Below are 14,500 nucleotides of genomic sequence, written 5' to 3'. Positions count from 1 at the left end.
CTGGTGTAGTGTCTGTGGTTGGTCCAGATGTCGGAGGTTTGGTCGGTGTTGTATCTGGTGTAGTGTCTGTCGTTGGTCCAGATGTTGGTGGTTTTGTCGGTGTCGAAGCTGTTGTAGCTTCTGTGGTTGGTGCTGATGTCGGTGGTTTTGTAGGAGTTGAAGCTGTTGTAGCTTCTGTGGTTGSTGCAGATGTTGGAGACTTTGTTGTCATGGAATGTGTTGATCCATCTGTGGTTGACACGAGAGGTTCTGCAGTTGACGTAGTTTCTGTCGTTGCTGTGGTTGTGATACTGATGTTAGCATTCATTCATTGGCACAGGTTTGTTAATTTTAAGTAGCAGTGCTGCTTTTATCTGGATTCCATATTTTGCATATTTTGTTATTGTAACTTACTGTAAGTCTCCTGTTTTTACTTTTCAATATACCTGCACAATTTGTATGTTTTTTTTTATTTAACCTACAGAGTTGCACATTACTTTGTACTGGATTTAATAACTGCACAGTATTTATGTTGAATTTTCACTCTTTATAAACAGATTGTTTTGCTTTTTTTATTCTGTTTTTATCTATTTTGTACTCCCATGTTTGTGTGAATCTACTTGCTTTGGTTACTGATCACTTTGCTGTTGTGCTGGAATTTCCCTACTGTGACACAATAATGGATATTTCTTTCTATTGTATTATATTAGTTTCCAGATTCTAAAATAAAGCGTATATTGCTAAGAGTTAGCCATTATTTAAAAAATGTTTCAGTTTAAATAAAGATACATGATTAATGATTGACGTTTTTATACTTATAAAATAAGGTACGGTAAGCACTCCAGGTGAATCATTTACTTGCACAACAACACAATTCACAGCTCAGTACTTTTGGTAGTACACGTATCATAGATGATAACGTTTGAAACAAAAATCCAAATATGATAGTGAAGGTCACTAAAAGAAAAGCAAGAGAAGCTGCATCATCTTTAAACACTAAAACTTTTCTGATTTACAAACATTAGTTATTTTTATAGGTATAACTTTAAAATAAACCTATAAACGCTAAAATTGACGCAATAATACAAACTAATTTTACTGTTCATTTTTTATCCTAACATAAACAGATGTTGGGATTTTGATTTATTTCTCAGTTTGAGGCAGTTATTTTAAAAATAATCATGTTTGTGCCCATTATGCTACCAAGGTTTATTTTAGTCACAAGATGTAAAAAAAAAAAATTATATGTTACAATTTATTTAATTAATTTGTTAAACTGTCCCTTCACCTGCATCACTTATAAACAGGGCTAGAAAGTAACTGGTTACATTTACTCGTGTTACTGTAATTAAGTACAATTTGTCTGTAATTGTTACTTTTTAAAGTAGTTTACAAAACCTGAACTTTTACTTCTACCTAAGCATGTTTTCAGTAATGTGTTTTACTCAGTTACATTTGAAATCGGATCCATTTATGAGTTTATGAGCACTTTCCATTCATAAAACATTTTCTAAATAGCTTTTGCTTAAAATAAAAGTTTAATGAGATACTTTTCAACTTTTACTTGACTAACTTTTTACAGTGATAACTTGTATTTAAGGAACATTTTATCTAAGTAATTGTACTTTTATTATTTTTTTACTCTTTCCACTTATGCTTATCTTTATAGACCACAGCTKTTTCTGCATTAATGGAAGAGCAAACATTTAATGTTTGCTCTTCCATTAATGGAATGATGGAGTTTGACCTGAATAAGGACAAACAATAATAAAGAATCAAACTAGAGCAGAAAAAAGTTGCTACTACTACTTCTAAACGATTGAAACATAGTATATAAAAGCATTTACACTTACCGACAGTGGTTACGACAATCCAAAGAATGAATGTCACAGTCAATGTTTTAGCCATTATCAGAAAAATCAAAAATTAAATAAACTTTTAGGTTAAAGGTTAAAATCCCACAAAAAGACCAAAAGCAGTACAAGCTATGAGTGGATGACACCTGAGAGGTTAGAAGCCTGAGATGAATGTGAAGTCAACCTTGACTGCTAAGTTTTAATCAGTAACCACACCTCACTTTTAGTGCAGGGCACTAAAAGTGTTTMAAAAAAACCAAACAAACAAAAAAAAAATACTCAAAGGCCACATCTTTTTCAAAAGCCATGTCTTATTTGTTTATAGTTATGCTTCATCATAAACTGTCTCTGCCACAGGATTTAGGAACAAATTAATGTTTTACTGGTCACCAGGTGACTCTGTAGTCACCTGGTGACTAGAGAGTCACCAGGTGACAAAACAGACAAATGAATGTGTGAATGTCCCATAACTCTCTCCAGCTGAACAGAAACAAAACTGAAGTTATTTTTCTTTGGACCTAAAGAGGAACGATCTAGAGTCAACGCACAGCTAGAAACTCGAAATGTTGGTGTGGTGATGAACTCTGACCTGAACCTTCAGAGTCACGTAAATATATTTACAAAGTTGGCCTTCTATCAACCTGGAGAACATTTCCAGGATTAGAGGACTAATGTTTCAGTAACATCTAGAGAAACTCACTCACATGTTTATCTTTAGTTGGATTGATTACTGCAAAAAATGCGACAAAAAAAATAAAATAAAAGGCTGCAGCTGGTGTTCTCACTAAAACCAGGAAGATAGAGCACATCACACCAGCTGTAAAGTCCCTACACTGGCTSCCTGTAGATCCGAGAATAGACTTTAAAATTCTGTTGATAGTTTATAAATCACTGAACGGCTTAGCACCACAATACATTAAAGATCTGCTGTTGGAGTCTCAGCCTTTGGGCCACTCAGGTCTTCTGGTTCTGGTCTGCTCTGCATCACACAAATCTGGAACMAACTTCCAGAAAACTGTTTAACAGCTGAAACACTGAGTTCCTTTAAATCAAGGCTAAAACAGATGCAATTTACAATGAATGACTTATAACCAGAAGTGGGTAGAGTACTCAACTTCAATATAGTTTTACTCAAACTTCCCAAGAAATTACTTAAGAAAAAAATAAATATTGTCTAGTAAAAGCCTGATTAAATCATTTTACCTATTTAGAAATCATGTCATCAGAGAGACAAAAATTCTCAAATTCTGATATTTAGAAATTATTACAATAGATAATGCAGAATAACAAATCCAAGACGAATGAACACTTTTCTAAGTCAGAATTCTTCAATATTAAACTTATTAAACTAATACTTAAACTTGATATTGTAAATTCAATATATGTTATAATAAGGTAAAGTACTTTCCATGACAATATATGTATTTACTGTAGTCTTTATGGCTCAGCAGAGAGAAAATAACAGAACAAAACTTTGTACAAATGATGAGTCCCACTTTAACAACAGTAGATGTCAAGTTTATTTCTATAGCTTATTCCAGCAACAAGGCAGTTCAAAGTGCTTTACATCATAAAATCATTATATAGTCATCAGTTGTGAAACAAGCAATAAACATTGCATGTGTCTGTATCTCTCACAGATTTGGTTAAAACAATCTTGTTAAAACAATGTTGTTCTTCAATMTGTAAAGTTACTCACAGTGAATAGAGTATTCAAAAATTTTACTCAAGTAAGAACGGCAGTGCTTCTTAATAACATCATTAAGTACAAGTAACAAGTACGGTGTAGTAAAACTACTCCTAAAAGTTTTTAGTTTTTGACAAAGTTACTGAAGTAAATGCAACTAGTTATAACTGAGGCAGGTGAAAGGATAGTAAGCTAGTTCTTTCCCACAGATCCAGACATAGATGAAAGGATTTTAAGAATCAGTAAGTGTCATAGAGTTGTAGCTTACCTTAAAGTACTACGCTCCTACCTATAAAAATGAGCTGCCATAAATATACATTTCCAAAGTCATGTTTAACAATCAGTTTTACAATGTGGTGAAGAAATACATATTTTTCCCAGAATGGAACAAKATCTCTATCAGTTACAGTCAGAGTTGAAAAATAACTAGTTACATTTACTCAATTACATCTACTTGAGTAACTTTTTTGAAAAAAGAAAATGTACTTTTAGGACTATTTTTTGTACGCTGTACTTTTTAAATTTCTGGATTTAAAAACAAACATGTTTTAACCAAAACTTCATCAGACACAGACACACACCTGCAAAATCTTATATTGTTTCATATAAAAAAAAGATTTGGAAAACTTTTATTTTGTCTCATTGATWCATTGTTATTTTTTGCTACTTATATAAATTATTGTCCTTTTGTTCATTAAAAACCAAAATTTCCACTTTACTTTGTATTTTGTTTTGGTTTGATTGTGTAATTTTWAAATAATAAATGAGCCTCAGGAGCCTCCAGATCTGGACCCAACAGAGCAGCTCTGGGATGTTGTGGAACGGGAGAATCGCRTCTTGGAAGTCCAGATGAAAAATCTGTAGCTACTGTGCGATGCTATCATGTCACTCTGGACCAAAATCTCTGGGAACTTATGGTTATATCCGGTTGAAGTTATGTCACAAAGAATTAAGGCAGATCCTACTTGAATGAGTTTATTGATGAGTGTGCACATTTTTTATCTTATCTTTTTTATTGGGGGTTAGGAGTTTGTCCTGTATTGCTCAATTGCTCAACTGTGTTCTCAATCATTCTGCACAATTATTAAACTGTAATTTCCCCTATAAAATTTTAGAAAACTGATGTGACATATTGTATAAACACACCAAAGTACTACATAAACATGTCAAACATCCATGTGCGGAATATCTTTATAGAATGACTAAAGCTTGTCATGCAAATATTTATCTGTACATCAAAGGTGTTAATAATAAGCCATAGAAACTAATGATTACATTCCTTGTCAGTTGTTTATTGCTGTTAATCTGTCCTCTGTTAACACAGAAATAATTTGAAGCTTGATGTATTCACTAACCTTATGAATGCATTCACAAATTATCGCTGAATTTCTTACTATAATGTATCTGTATCATGTGTCATTACAGACATTTGGTTACAAATAAAACAGGGTGGGACTACATGAAGTCACTCAATCACCTACAATAAAAGAATAAAAACATTCATAAATAAAATGTGTATGAAGTTGGCATGAATTTAATTAAATTATTGACTGCTGAGATTAGGGATTAGTTACTAAAATTAATGTTTTAATGGGACCTGAAGTGTAGCTGAATTGCTACTCATTAGCAAAAATAGATTTTATCTAGACTTTAATTCTCTTTGCATTGATGCTCTCTTCAATTCTTGCTCCATTTCAATGCCACTTTGGGTGTTGGTGGGACAAAAAAGCTGGTTTAAACACTCATATCGTGTTATGTCATCACTCGATGACTTGAAGGTACTCCACGTATCATCCTGACCAAAGGTAAGCTACACCGCTCATTCCATTAGTCACATTGAAGTAGAGTTCGTCACTATCGGCTTCTGAAGAAAATCAACAGACATTTGAACAGATTTATTTGCATCTTTCACTCCAGGAAGTTGCAGGAAACGTTCAGTGTATCGTGCCTCTGGTATGGCACAGACCCACCCGTAAATGGAAAAGTTTGATGCGAGAACTTATTCATCAAATGTGTTTCCGTCTCCCTTTTTGCTCATTGACTCTTTTTCAGAAAAGCCAAAAACACATCAGGTGAGCATCATTTATTTTGTTTTTATTGCAAAATTGAGGAGAGTGTTTGAAATTTTGACATTTCCCTCAAATTATACTAATGCTATACTTAGAAAAAAAAATTAAAAAACAATGTTGATTGAAACACAGCTACAGAAGAGTGGAGTCCAGACAAAGTCATCCAATTAAGCCAAGCCTATGAAAACACAAAGCCTTTGTGATGCTTATTAAAACTGTCCCACAATGAATTTTTTCCCCTACCACATAAATTAAATGTCCCTGCTTTCCTCTCACAAGCTTAAAATTAATCACTAATAATTGGTTATTATTGCTGAAATATATTTGTCAAAGGACCACTTTTTCCTCCCAAATTACCTGATCAGATTGGATAATTTGTAAACAAGTTCACCCCCCAACTGTAGATATCCAATGGGATTGCCAGGTGCAATGTAGACAACCAATCATAACGACCATAGTAGTTAACGGAATCTYCTGACTGAATTATTTATTAGTTCAAAATATTACAAATGTAAATATTAGAGGTGTGCCGATCGATCGGCCACTGATCATAATCGGCCGATTTCTGTGAAAAGGTGTATGATCGGTGATCGCCGATCACAGTCTCTTGTTGCCGATCACACAAACCGATCACCTGCATGTCATTTCACAACCTGAGKGAATGGGGAAGTTTGCGTGTTGCGGCGGAAAATTGAAGCACGTCAAAATGCATCAACACAACGAAGCTAATATGACATAAAAACAATGCCATACTTGACGGAGTTTGGCCACATCGAGGCTCACTGCAGTAAAAAAGATATAGCAGGTAAAGATCAGATAGAAGGTAAAGCAGCACACAGCTACAAACACTCACCCGGATTAGCATGACGGTCAGAAAGTTAATCAAATAACCCGCAAAATTATCTAAGTCTTCGAGCTGCAATGTAAGACGCWGGTTCTGCTCTCGCTGTTGAACCGCTGCTACGCGCTACAGGTAGTAATATTTCACAGACGGAGCGCCGCTTCTACTCCACCTGGTAGTGACTCTCACACCGAACCTCTGCTTAAAGGTGCAGCATCTAACTTTAAAACAATACATTTTACATACGTATTAAAACTTTATTTAGCCTCTTCAGAGCCTTCATATGTTATCAGTCTGTTAAAGATAGTATTACCGATAGCAGTGCAATTTGCACAATGCCCGTTTTGTTTTTTTCTTGGAAAAAGTTATTAAAAACAACTTTTTATCTAAATTAAGGTGAATTCATGGTTCCTTTTTCCACATAATGTAACCGGTAGTGCTTATGATTTAAAAAATAATAATGATGTGATCGGTATCAGTGATTGGCCCTCATGGGTGATCGGAATCGGCAGGAAAAAACCTGATCGGCACATCTCTAGTAAAAATCAAGGCAGGGTTTTAACTGGAAGCTTGTCAATTCATCAGCGTGTAGTGGAAGAAAAACCAGCCAAGGTGATGTGTATAATTCAGCCTGGATGTGTAATTTTAAATCGCAGACAAAATGATAACAATCCCTTGCTGTATTTCTCACTTTACTCAAACTTGTGACTCAGTTTTTGTTTTAAAAGTTGCTTAAGTTGTTTTATTGCATAAATATTCCATCCAACAACAATAATAGTGTTTTATGCAAAAATTAAAGCCCAAAGTTAACAAAAAATTTACAGATATATTCAATAAATAAAATTAAAAGTGCCTTTTCAAAATAACGATCTTTAAGCAAGTATTACACATGGTTATTATGAAGATGTTTTTCATTGAGCTGATTTAAATATCAGCAGAAAATAATCATAACAAAAATAAAGGCTTGAAAACATCAGTATGAGTGTTAATGATCTAAATAATTCTAGGGTTAGAGGTTATGAATGTATTGTTTTTATTGAATATGACTGATTTTTCATGATGAGAAAATTTAGACCTAAACTGTCTGAATCAGAGGTAGAAACATTAAAATTATGTTTATAAAACATTTGAAACTCAAAAATCAACGATACAATCTTAATTATTTACCCATATAAAAAATGCAAGTGTAAATTTCAAATACAGATCACCTCTGATTTACAGCTTTTGAGTTAAATACAACATAACATGATGAAATACAAAAAGAAAAATGACACACGCATTGCTAAATATTACAAACTATTGGAATTATAAATGATTTTACCACTATATAAAGTATATTGAATGATGATGAACATCTTCACATTCTCTAATTTGRAGAAAYTTTCAGCTCATCTCATTTACSAAAACTTRGTYAARCAWAAAACTGAGACTCAAATTAAGCCTGAAATGCTGAGAAAMAACAASKGCAGTAAATTCATAGATGAACAAAAAGAAATTTAAACATGGAATAAATTATGGACTCATGTTCAATCAGCATACAGAACTATGGGTGACTCAGAATACAAGAATTAAAAAGATTTAAACAATGAAAGACAGATTTGTTTATTACATCTTAWAGAAGTYACACAATAACAGCTAAACGTAGCAAAAGAACACATGATACAACAATATCTACTACATTACGTTGCACATCTTAGCTGATATGCTTCTGTTTACATCTTTTACTTCAGGGGGTTTCCAATGAATTGCAGTCACTTGGGAAAAACACCTGAAGTGATTCAGCTTTCCTCTCCTTAATTATAGTAAGGGTTTGTCTGGCCTCGCATCTGAGRGTAAGGGTTTGAGGCTCGGTTCTGGGAGTAAGGGTTGCCATTGGGTTGGATCTCCTCGTAAGGGTTGTTTTTGGGTCGATTCTGGTTGAACGAGTACATGTCATCTTGGTTGTCGTTGAATCGCTGCAGCAGAGAAGAAGAGACATCATAATTTGTGAGTGAATAAAGCACAGATGTTTGTGTGGTCGAGCAATGGTGTACCCACCGAGTTCATCCCTGAAGGAATCAAGTTTTGTCGACTGTTGCTCGGAGTCATCTCCAGGTTGGTCCTACTGTCGWAGTTGCTGTTGGCTGTGGCTCGTGGGATGCGAGGGGCCCCAGAATTTGCCAGGCTGTTTGTTGGTTCTTTAACTGAAGCGGAAAAGTCATTGCTGTTGCCGTTGCTGTAGGACAGTGGGGCCTTGGCAACAGAATGACTTTGGTAGGGTCTCCCAATGTCTTCCTCATTTCTCTTGGAGCTTTTCTTCTTGGGTCTGAAAGAAATAATAACAAAGAAAACTGCAACAATGTCTCTCCTGTTGTGTTTAAAATTRCATATGTAGCATAGCTTRCAGTCTATTGCAAAAATATGAATGCAGTTTTAGAGAAAAAAGGTGATTGTAGAAGTCAGTAAGGTCGATAAATGAACAGAGTTCAAACTTACTTTTTTAATACGAAYGGCAAAGCGATCAATGCAGCGATCACCAGAGCTCCGAGGATACAGCAAACGATCACAACGATCAACAACGTGTCTAATAAACAGAGAAGCAGTCACTAATTAGTCTCAGTCTTTTTACGATCTTGATACAACAGGATCACATTTTAGAGATCATTCTGTCTCAAAATGTAAAATTTGATTTTAAAGATTTTATTATGGCTTTAGAGGGAAAATTCATTTGGCTAAAGAACTACGTTAATTTTCTGTAGTAAATGTTTTATGTGTTCAATATTTTTTACATATTTAAAATAAAGCTTTTGTAGCACTAGTACCCTTAATTTTTTAGTAGCTGCACAGWGGGGCAGAGAAAGTAGAAGACATGCAGCTATTGGCTGAAGGCCATCATTAGAACCAAYGTTGAAGACTTTAGCTTCTGTTTAACACTTAGAAAATATTCCTAAATGTTATCTTTTTTTTCCCCTCTCAAAATAACAGATAGAAATAATTTAATTTAGCCGTGGCTTATTGTATGCTGAATTGTAATTGCATGCTTATTGTAATTCCTCTCCTCGTGCAAAAACAAAAATGTACTATCTTCAGGAACATGTTTTGACTTTCACTACTGTATACTCACTGTCCTTGCAGTTAAAACCAGTCCGACCAAAGTCACATCTGAGAAAAGAAAATACATAATTTAACTTGAAACTGTTGGACTTGCAGAAAATCATAAAGCCAGACAGTTAGTTCGATGCACTTACTTTTTACATTTGTTTTCCACTAACATCTGACCAACAGGACATTCAGCTAAAGTACAGAAAGTTACACTACAGTTAGAGCTCAGATAAAGATTTCAACTCTCTTGATTGTTATATTTCCTTACCCACGCATAATCTTTCACTGTAATCTGTTTCTTTATAKCCATCTTTACAGYTGCATGTGAAACTGCCGACTGTAGATTTGCATGTTGAAGTTGAAGTGTCGCATGGATCGAAATCACAAAGGCTTTTGGCTTGAATGGGACAGAAAAAAAGGTTGATGGCATTGGAAAACTTCATTACATAGATATAAAATCAAGAACATTACTGATAACTAAATTCCTCAGAACTTCTTCAGACTTAAAGTCTTGACTGAAATCATGACATTTGACACCAACACCATGTTTTGATCATGCGCTAGTGCAATGCCTGTTAAAAATGTTGAAATTGAGTGTGCAGTAAAAAAAAACCCAAAAAAAAACAAAGACAGACAGAACTAAACCATACTGGAAGAAAATAAAATAAAAATTAAAATAAAATAAAGCTGTTAAAGTGTTAAACAGCTTTAACAGATTCACTTGTATTAAATATGTGTCTGGCACATTCATTAAAAGTATAATGAATGTGCCATACCGACATAGAATTCTAYCTTTCTCATAGAATAAGTAAACTACATTAGAAYCCCCAGAAAAAGTATATATTTGTATAAAACCCACCTGTAAAGCTGTCTGCCAGTGGASTGCTTTCCACTGTTTCTTTTACATCTTGTTCAGTGATTTCAGCAGTTGGTTCATAGACGATTTGTATTGTTGCTTCAATATTGCCTTGCGTTGACCTCTCTTTTGATACTATTTCCCTATGTGAAAATGTCATAATTAAGGAAGATTGCACTAAGTAGTGGATTAGTCTACGTCACACTGTATAGAACGCTATTGTATAGAAAATACAGTTTTGAAACTTACCGGAGCTCCAGCACTTCAAGTCCAAGATATCCATTTTTATCTTTAAACTGTTCGTGAACCTGTTTATTAGAAATAATATTGCAGTGAACAGTGTTCTGTTTAGGCAGTATTTATGCACACAGAACAAAATGTCTTAATTTAATTGAAAGTGAAARACAGACAAAACCAATATAACTCTGTGTGGCTTTTGGGGCAAAATAAAAACAAAGGCAAAGATAAATTAGTACTCACCCCAGACCAAATTTCATAATAAGTCTCCAAAAATATTTGTGATGTTTTGTCGGCCATTTCAGGCTGAAATTTTTTCTTCCAGACTAGCTGTCCAGGGAAGACCTGGGCTATTTAGGAAAATAAGATCAATGTAAGAACATTTCCACAAAAATCACAGGAACAAATACATATATTCAAGTAATTTGAGTTTTCAAATGACAGTTTACCATAGTATCTAATTTGTTATTGAAATGTCTCCCAAAAGTCAGTTAAATAACTTTTAGTTTGGCCACCCCATTAGCCCACAAACTGATGACAACAAAACKGAATTAAGAAAAATATATAGCATCGCCTTTTCACTTAAAACAAATATTGCCCAAGTCAAATGATGCTACTTCCACTACTACCATTACTTCTAAGTTGAGTCACTGCTTAAAATCCTGATGCTAAATATGACTTGGGACTATATATTTAAAATGATTATCACTGAAGTGGCCAAAATACAACTGGACAATATGGTTCAAAATTATTCATTATGGGAGTGTTTAAATTGTTTTTGATCTTTTATTATGCACAGGATACAAAAACGCATAATATGGTGAATTTATTAGTGGGTCTATGTTTCATGGTTTGCTAAGCTATGGAATGAATATACAGTACATGATGCACATTGAAGTTATTTTCAAGGAAGTATAAATTCACAACTTGAATAAAAACAGCTATGCAGATATCAGTAATGTCATAACTATGCATTTAAAAGTCACAAGTTTGAAAGTCATTGGCAGGATTTTTAAAATATTTCTTTCAGTTATCAAAGTTAGAATACACAGTTTAAAAATTATATTTACAATATTAGTAAAATCCTTACTTACAATCCTTCAAATATATGATTTCTGGTTATTATTATTATAAGATTAACATTCCAAATTTTGATGTAAAATGTACAGTCATAATTTTGAGGTTCATAGTCATGACCATTAAAAGTCACAGTTTTGACTAGTATTTTATGTTCAGTCAAGCGTTTGCAATTTAAAGCTCTAATTTTAGTTTTAAAGGCATTGTAACAAGATTCAAAGTTATAAATATGAGATTAAATGTTGATTTATTTTGGCTGTATATTTGGCTGTTAGTATTATGAGATCTGCAGTATTGCATCTCATTGAGAGTATCATTAATTCCTCAGTTGATAAACTGAATTTCTTATTTTCTTCTTTTTTTTTCCAAGTAGATGAACTCCTCCTTGAAAGGCGCTAAAAATTCTCAGAATGACCAGCAGGGGGCAGCTACTTGGGTTTCAAAATGATGTAAATCTCCAAGTCCTATTTACAATAGGCAWAAAAGCAAATAATCCAGATCACTACTTCTTTAACTTGTTTCTCTACTGATATAGTTACATGGTCAAATTAAACATATTGTGATAACCCCAAACCAATGAATGACGTTAAGACAGCTTTCAGTCTGTTTACTGAAGCCAGCTTGTAAATACCACAACTTCTTTTGGTGACATTCAACACAACACACAACAAGAGTTTTCATCTTGTCTATCTGCAAAGGTTTCTACACTTAGTTATAAGAAGCACCATATTCCCATGTTGCTTTTCAGATACATACCCCTTAGACAGAATACACCGTTATAAACTTCACCAGGAAGACACCRGCAATAGAAAGTCTGGTTGAAATGTTCCTCACAGGTGCTTCCAGCAGGACATGGGTTTGAAGCACAAGCACCTTGATAATTTGACAAGAACCACAAACACACAATGTAAGAATTTTATATTTCAAATAAATTATATTCAGTTATTTTAATTAAGCAATGCTTTCTAAATGATTTTGATCTTTTTGTAAAGTATCTGATTTACCTGGAGGTTTTGGAGTTGCAGGTACTGGTGCTGTGGAGGGAGCGTTCGTTTGGGAAGATCCTGTGTTTGGTGAAACACTCGAACCCTCTGTTGGTGAAGTTCCTGTTGGTGGAGTAGCTGTTGAAGTTGGTGCAGGTGTTGTTGGAGATTTCGTTGTTGTGGTCAGAGCTTTAGTTGTGGTCAGAGCTTTAGTTGTGGTCAGAGCTTTAGTTGTGGTCAGAGCTTTAGTTGTGGTCAGAGCTTTGGTTGTGGTTGGAGGCTTTGGTGTTGGTGTAACTGTAGCTTCCATGGTTGTAGATGGTGGAGCCGCTGGTRTTGTTGTAGTTGTAGATTTTAGGGTTGTTGTAGTTGGTGAAAGGGTCGTTGCTGCTGCTGTGTACACAAATGTTAGTTTTTCATTAGTTCTGAGTTATAAAACGTATGTTGCCGTTGCTATCAATCTGTCATTATTTAAAGAAAATGCTTCAGGTTAACTAACGATACATGATTTCTACGCTTCTTAACTAATTGATAAATTCAGCTGAATTATTCAGGAGGTTACTGGTTTTTTGTCTCTGTTATGTTTCATCCACAACAACTAGGTATAAAACTCTCAGTATTGCTTTTGGTAATAAAACATGTTCTGAATGAAAAATCCAAATATGATTATGGTCACTGAAATAACTGCAGCAGAAGCTGTATCATCTTTAAAGTGCAAACCCTTTCAGATTTTCAGGCATTGTCTATTTTTAAAATAAATATAGTTGTTTGTACATTAAACCTGTAAATTGCTTTAACATAATTAGGCAAACTCAACTTATTGTCTTTATAGACTACAGCTGTTTCTGCTTTAATGAAAGAACAGACACTATTTTAACATCGAGAGCACAAAAAATCAAGCTAGTACAGAAAGAGATGTTTCCCTTAACAGCTACTTCTAAMCAAGAYGATTTAAGGATAGTTTATAGAAGAAGTTCTACTTACCAACAGTGGCTACAGCAACACAAAGGAGGAATGTCACAATCAATGTTTTAGCCATTGTACCAAAAAAAGCAATGTCAAAATCCCACAAAAATATTAAAAGCAACACAACCTATGTGTGGATAACACCTTAAAGGTTGGGAMCCTAAGATGAATGAGAAATCATGCCTGACAGTGAAGTTTTAATCAGTGACCACGCCTTCTGGGGCGTCACTGGCCACTAAATGTCTTCCAGAAAAAAACCCCGAAGCAATGTTTTTTTTTTAATTTTATTTCCTTATTGCTATCCAATATCATAAACTGTCTCTGGCACAAATTTTTGGAAGAGCTGAAAGTGTGTCACTGGTCAAAGACATGGGCTAAAACACTCTCAGTAGAAGTTTGTCACACTTGATGTATGTTAGGATAAAAAAACAGCTACAAAAATGTTAAATCACTTCAGTTATCTGGATCAAACAATACACCAACTTCTTTATATTCACATAAAAGTGCATGAAAATAAAAAGATGTATCAACCAAGGTAAAAGTCTACTCACTTTATTGATGTTTTTTTTATTTTTTGTCTTCAGGAGCTTCAAATAATGTTTCATTAAAGCCAAAACAGCTGCAGTTTATAAGGATTTATACTTGAGGCAGGTGAAGGGACAGGAATCTGTAGTCGGGTTTTTATAGTTGAAAGAATTTTTAGAACCAGGTGTAATKTAAAGAGTCATAGCTTAAATAAAATTACAAGATTCCTGGCTACAAATATGTGCTGTCATGAATTTATGTTTAATAACAMTGAATATTCCTCTGACTGACCATCTTACCTGAGAGAATGACTCAAAGTAGATATTTAAAGATGTGCAATTCG

At 34.1% G+C, this 14,500-nt stretch overlaps 2 protein-coding genes across 2 annotated transcripts in view; both read right to left on the bottom strand.

The window, feature by feature from the left end:
• The window catches only part of LOC103481314 (mucin-13-like), an 11,771-nt gene extending 9,784 nt beyond the window's left edge, over positions 1-1,987 (bottom strand). Inside the window, exons 1-2 of the mRNA XM_017310753.1 lie at positions 1,833-1,987; positions 30-276 (exon numbers count right to left, since the gene is read on the bottom strand). Coding sequence (XP_017166242.1) covers positions 30-276; positions 1,833-1,887 — 302 coding nt within the window. The 5' untranslated portion in view covers positions 1,888-1,987. The remainder of the gene's footprint in view (positions 1-29; positions 277-1,832) is intronic.
• Positions 1,988-9,767: 7,780 nt separating this feature from the next.
• LOC103481334 (mucin-13-like) lies at positions 9,768-13,781 on the bottom strand. Its single transcript, XM_017310688.1, has 7 exons — positions 13,651-13,781; positions 12,688-13,059; positions 12,440-12,556; positions 10,850-10,956; positions 10,619-10,677; positions 10,373-10,512; positions 9,768-9,910 (listed from the first exon to the last, which is right to left on the bottom strand). Exons 1-7 carry the CDS (start codon positions 13,703-13,705, stop codon positions 9,768-9,770), a joined length of 993 nt encoding a protein of 330 aa, XP_017166177.1. The 5' UTR covers positions 13,706-13,781.
• Between the last annotated feature and the right edge of the window lie 719 nt (positions 13,782-14,500).

Source organism: Poecilia reticulata, linkage group LG19 (genome assembly GCF_000633615.1).
Source record: "Poecilia reticulata strain Guanapo linkage group LG19, Guppy_female_1.0+MT, whole genome shotgun sequence".
NCBI classification, from domain to species: domain Eukaryota; kingdom Metazoa; phylum Chordata; class Actinopteri; order Cyprinodontiformes; family Poeciliidae; genus Poecilia; species Poecilia reticulata.
This window is presented reverse-complemented; position numbering and strand designations above follow the sequence as displayed.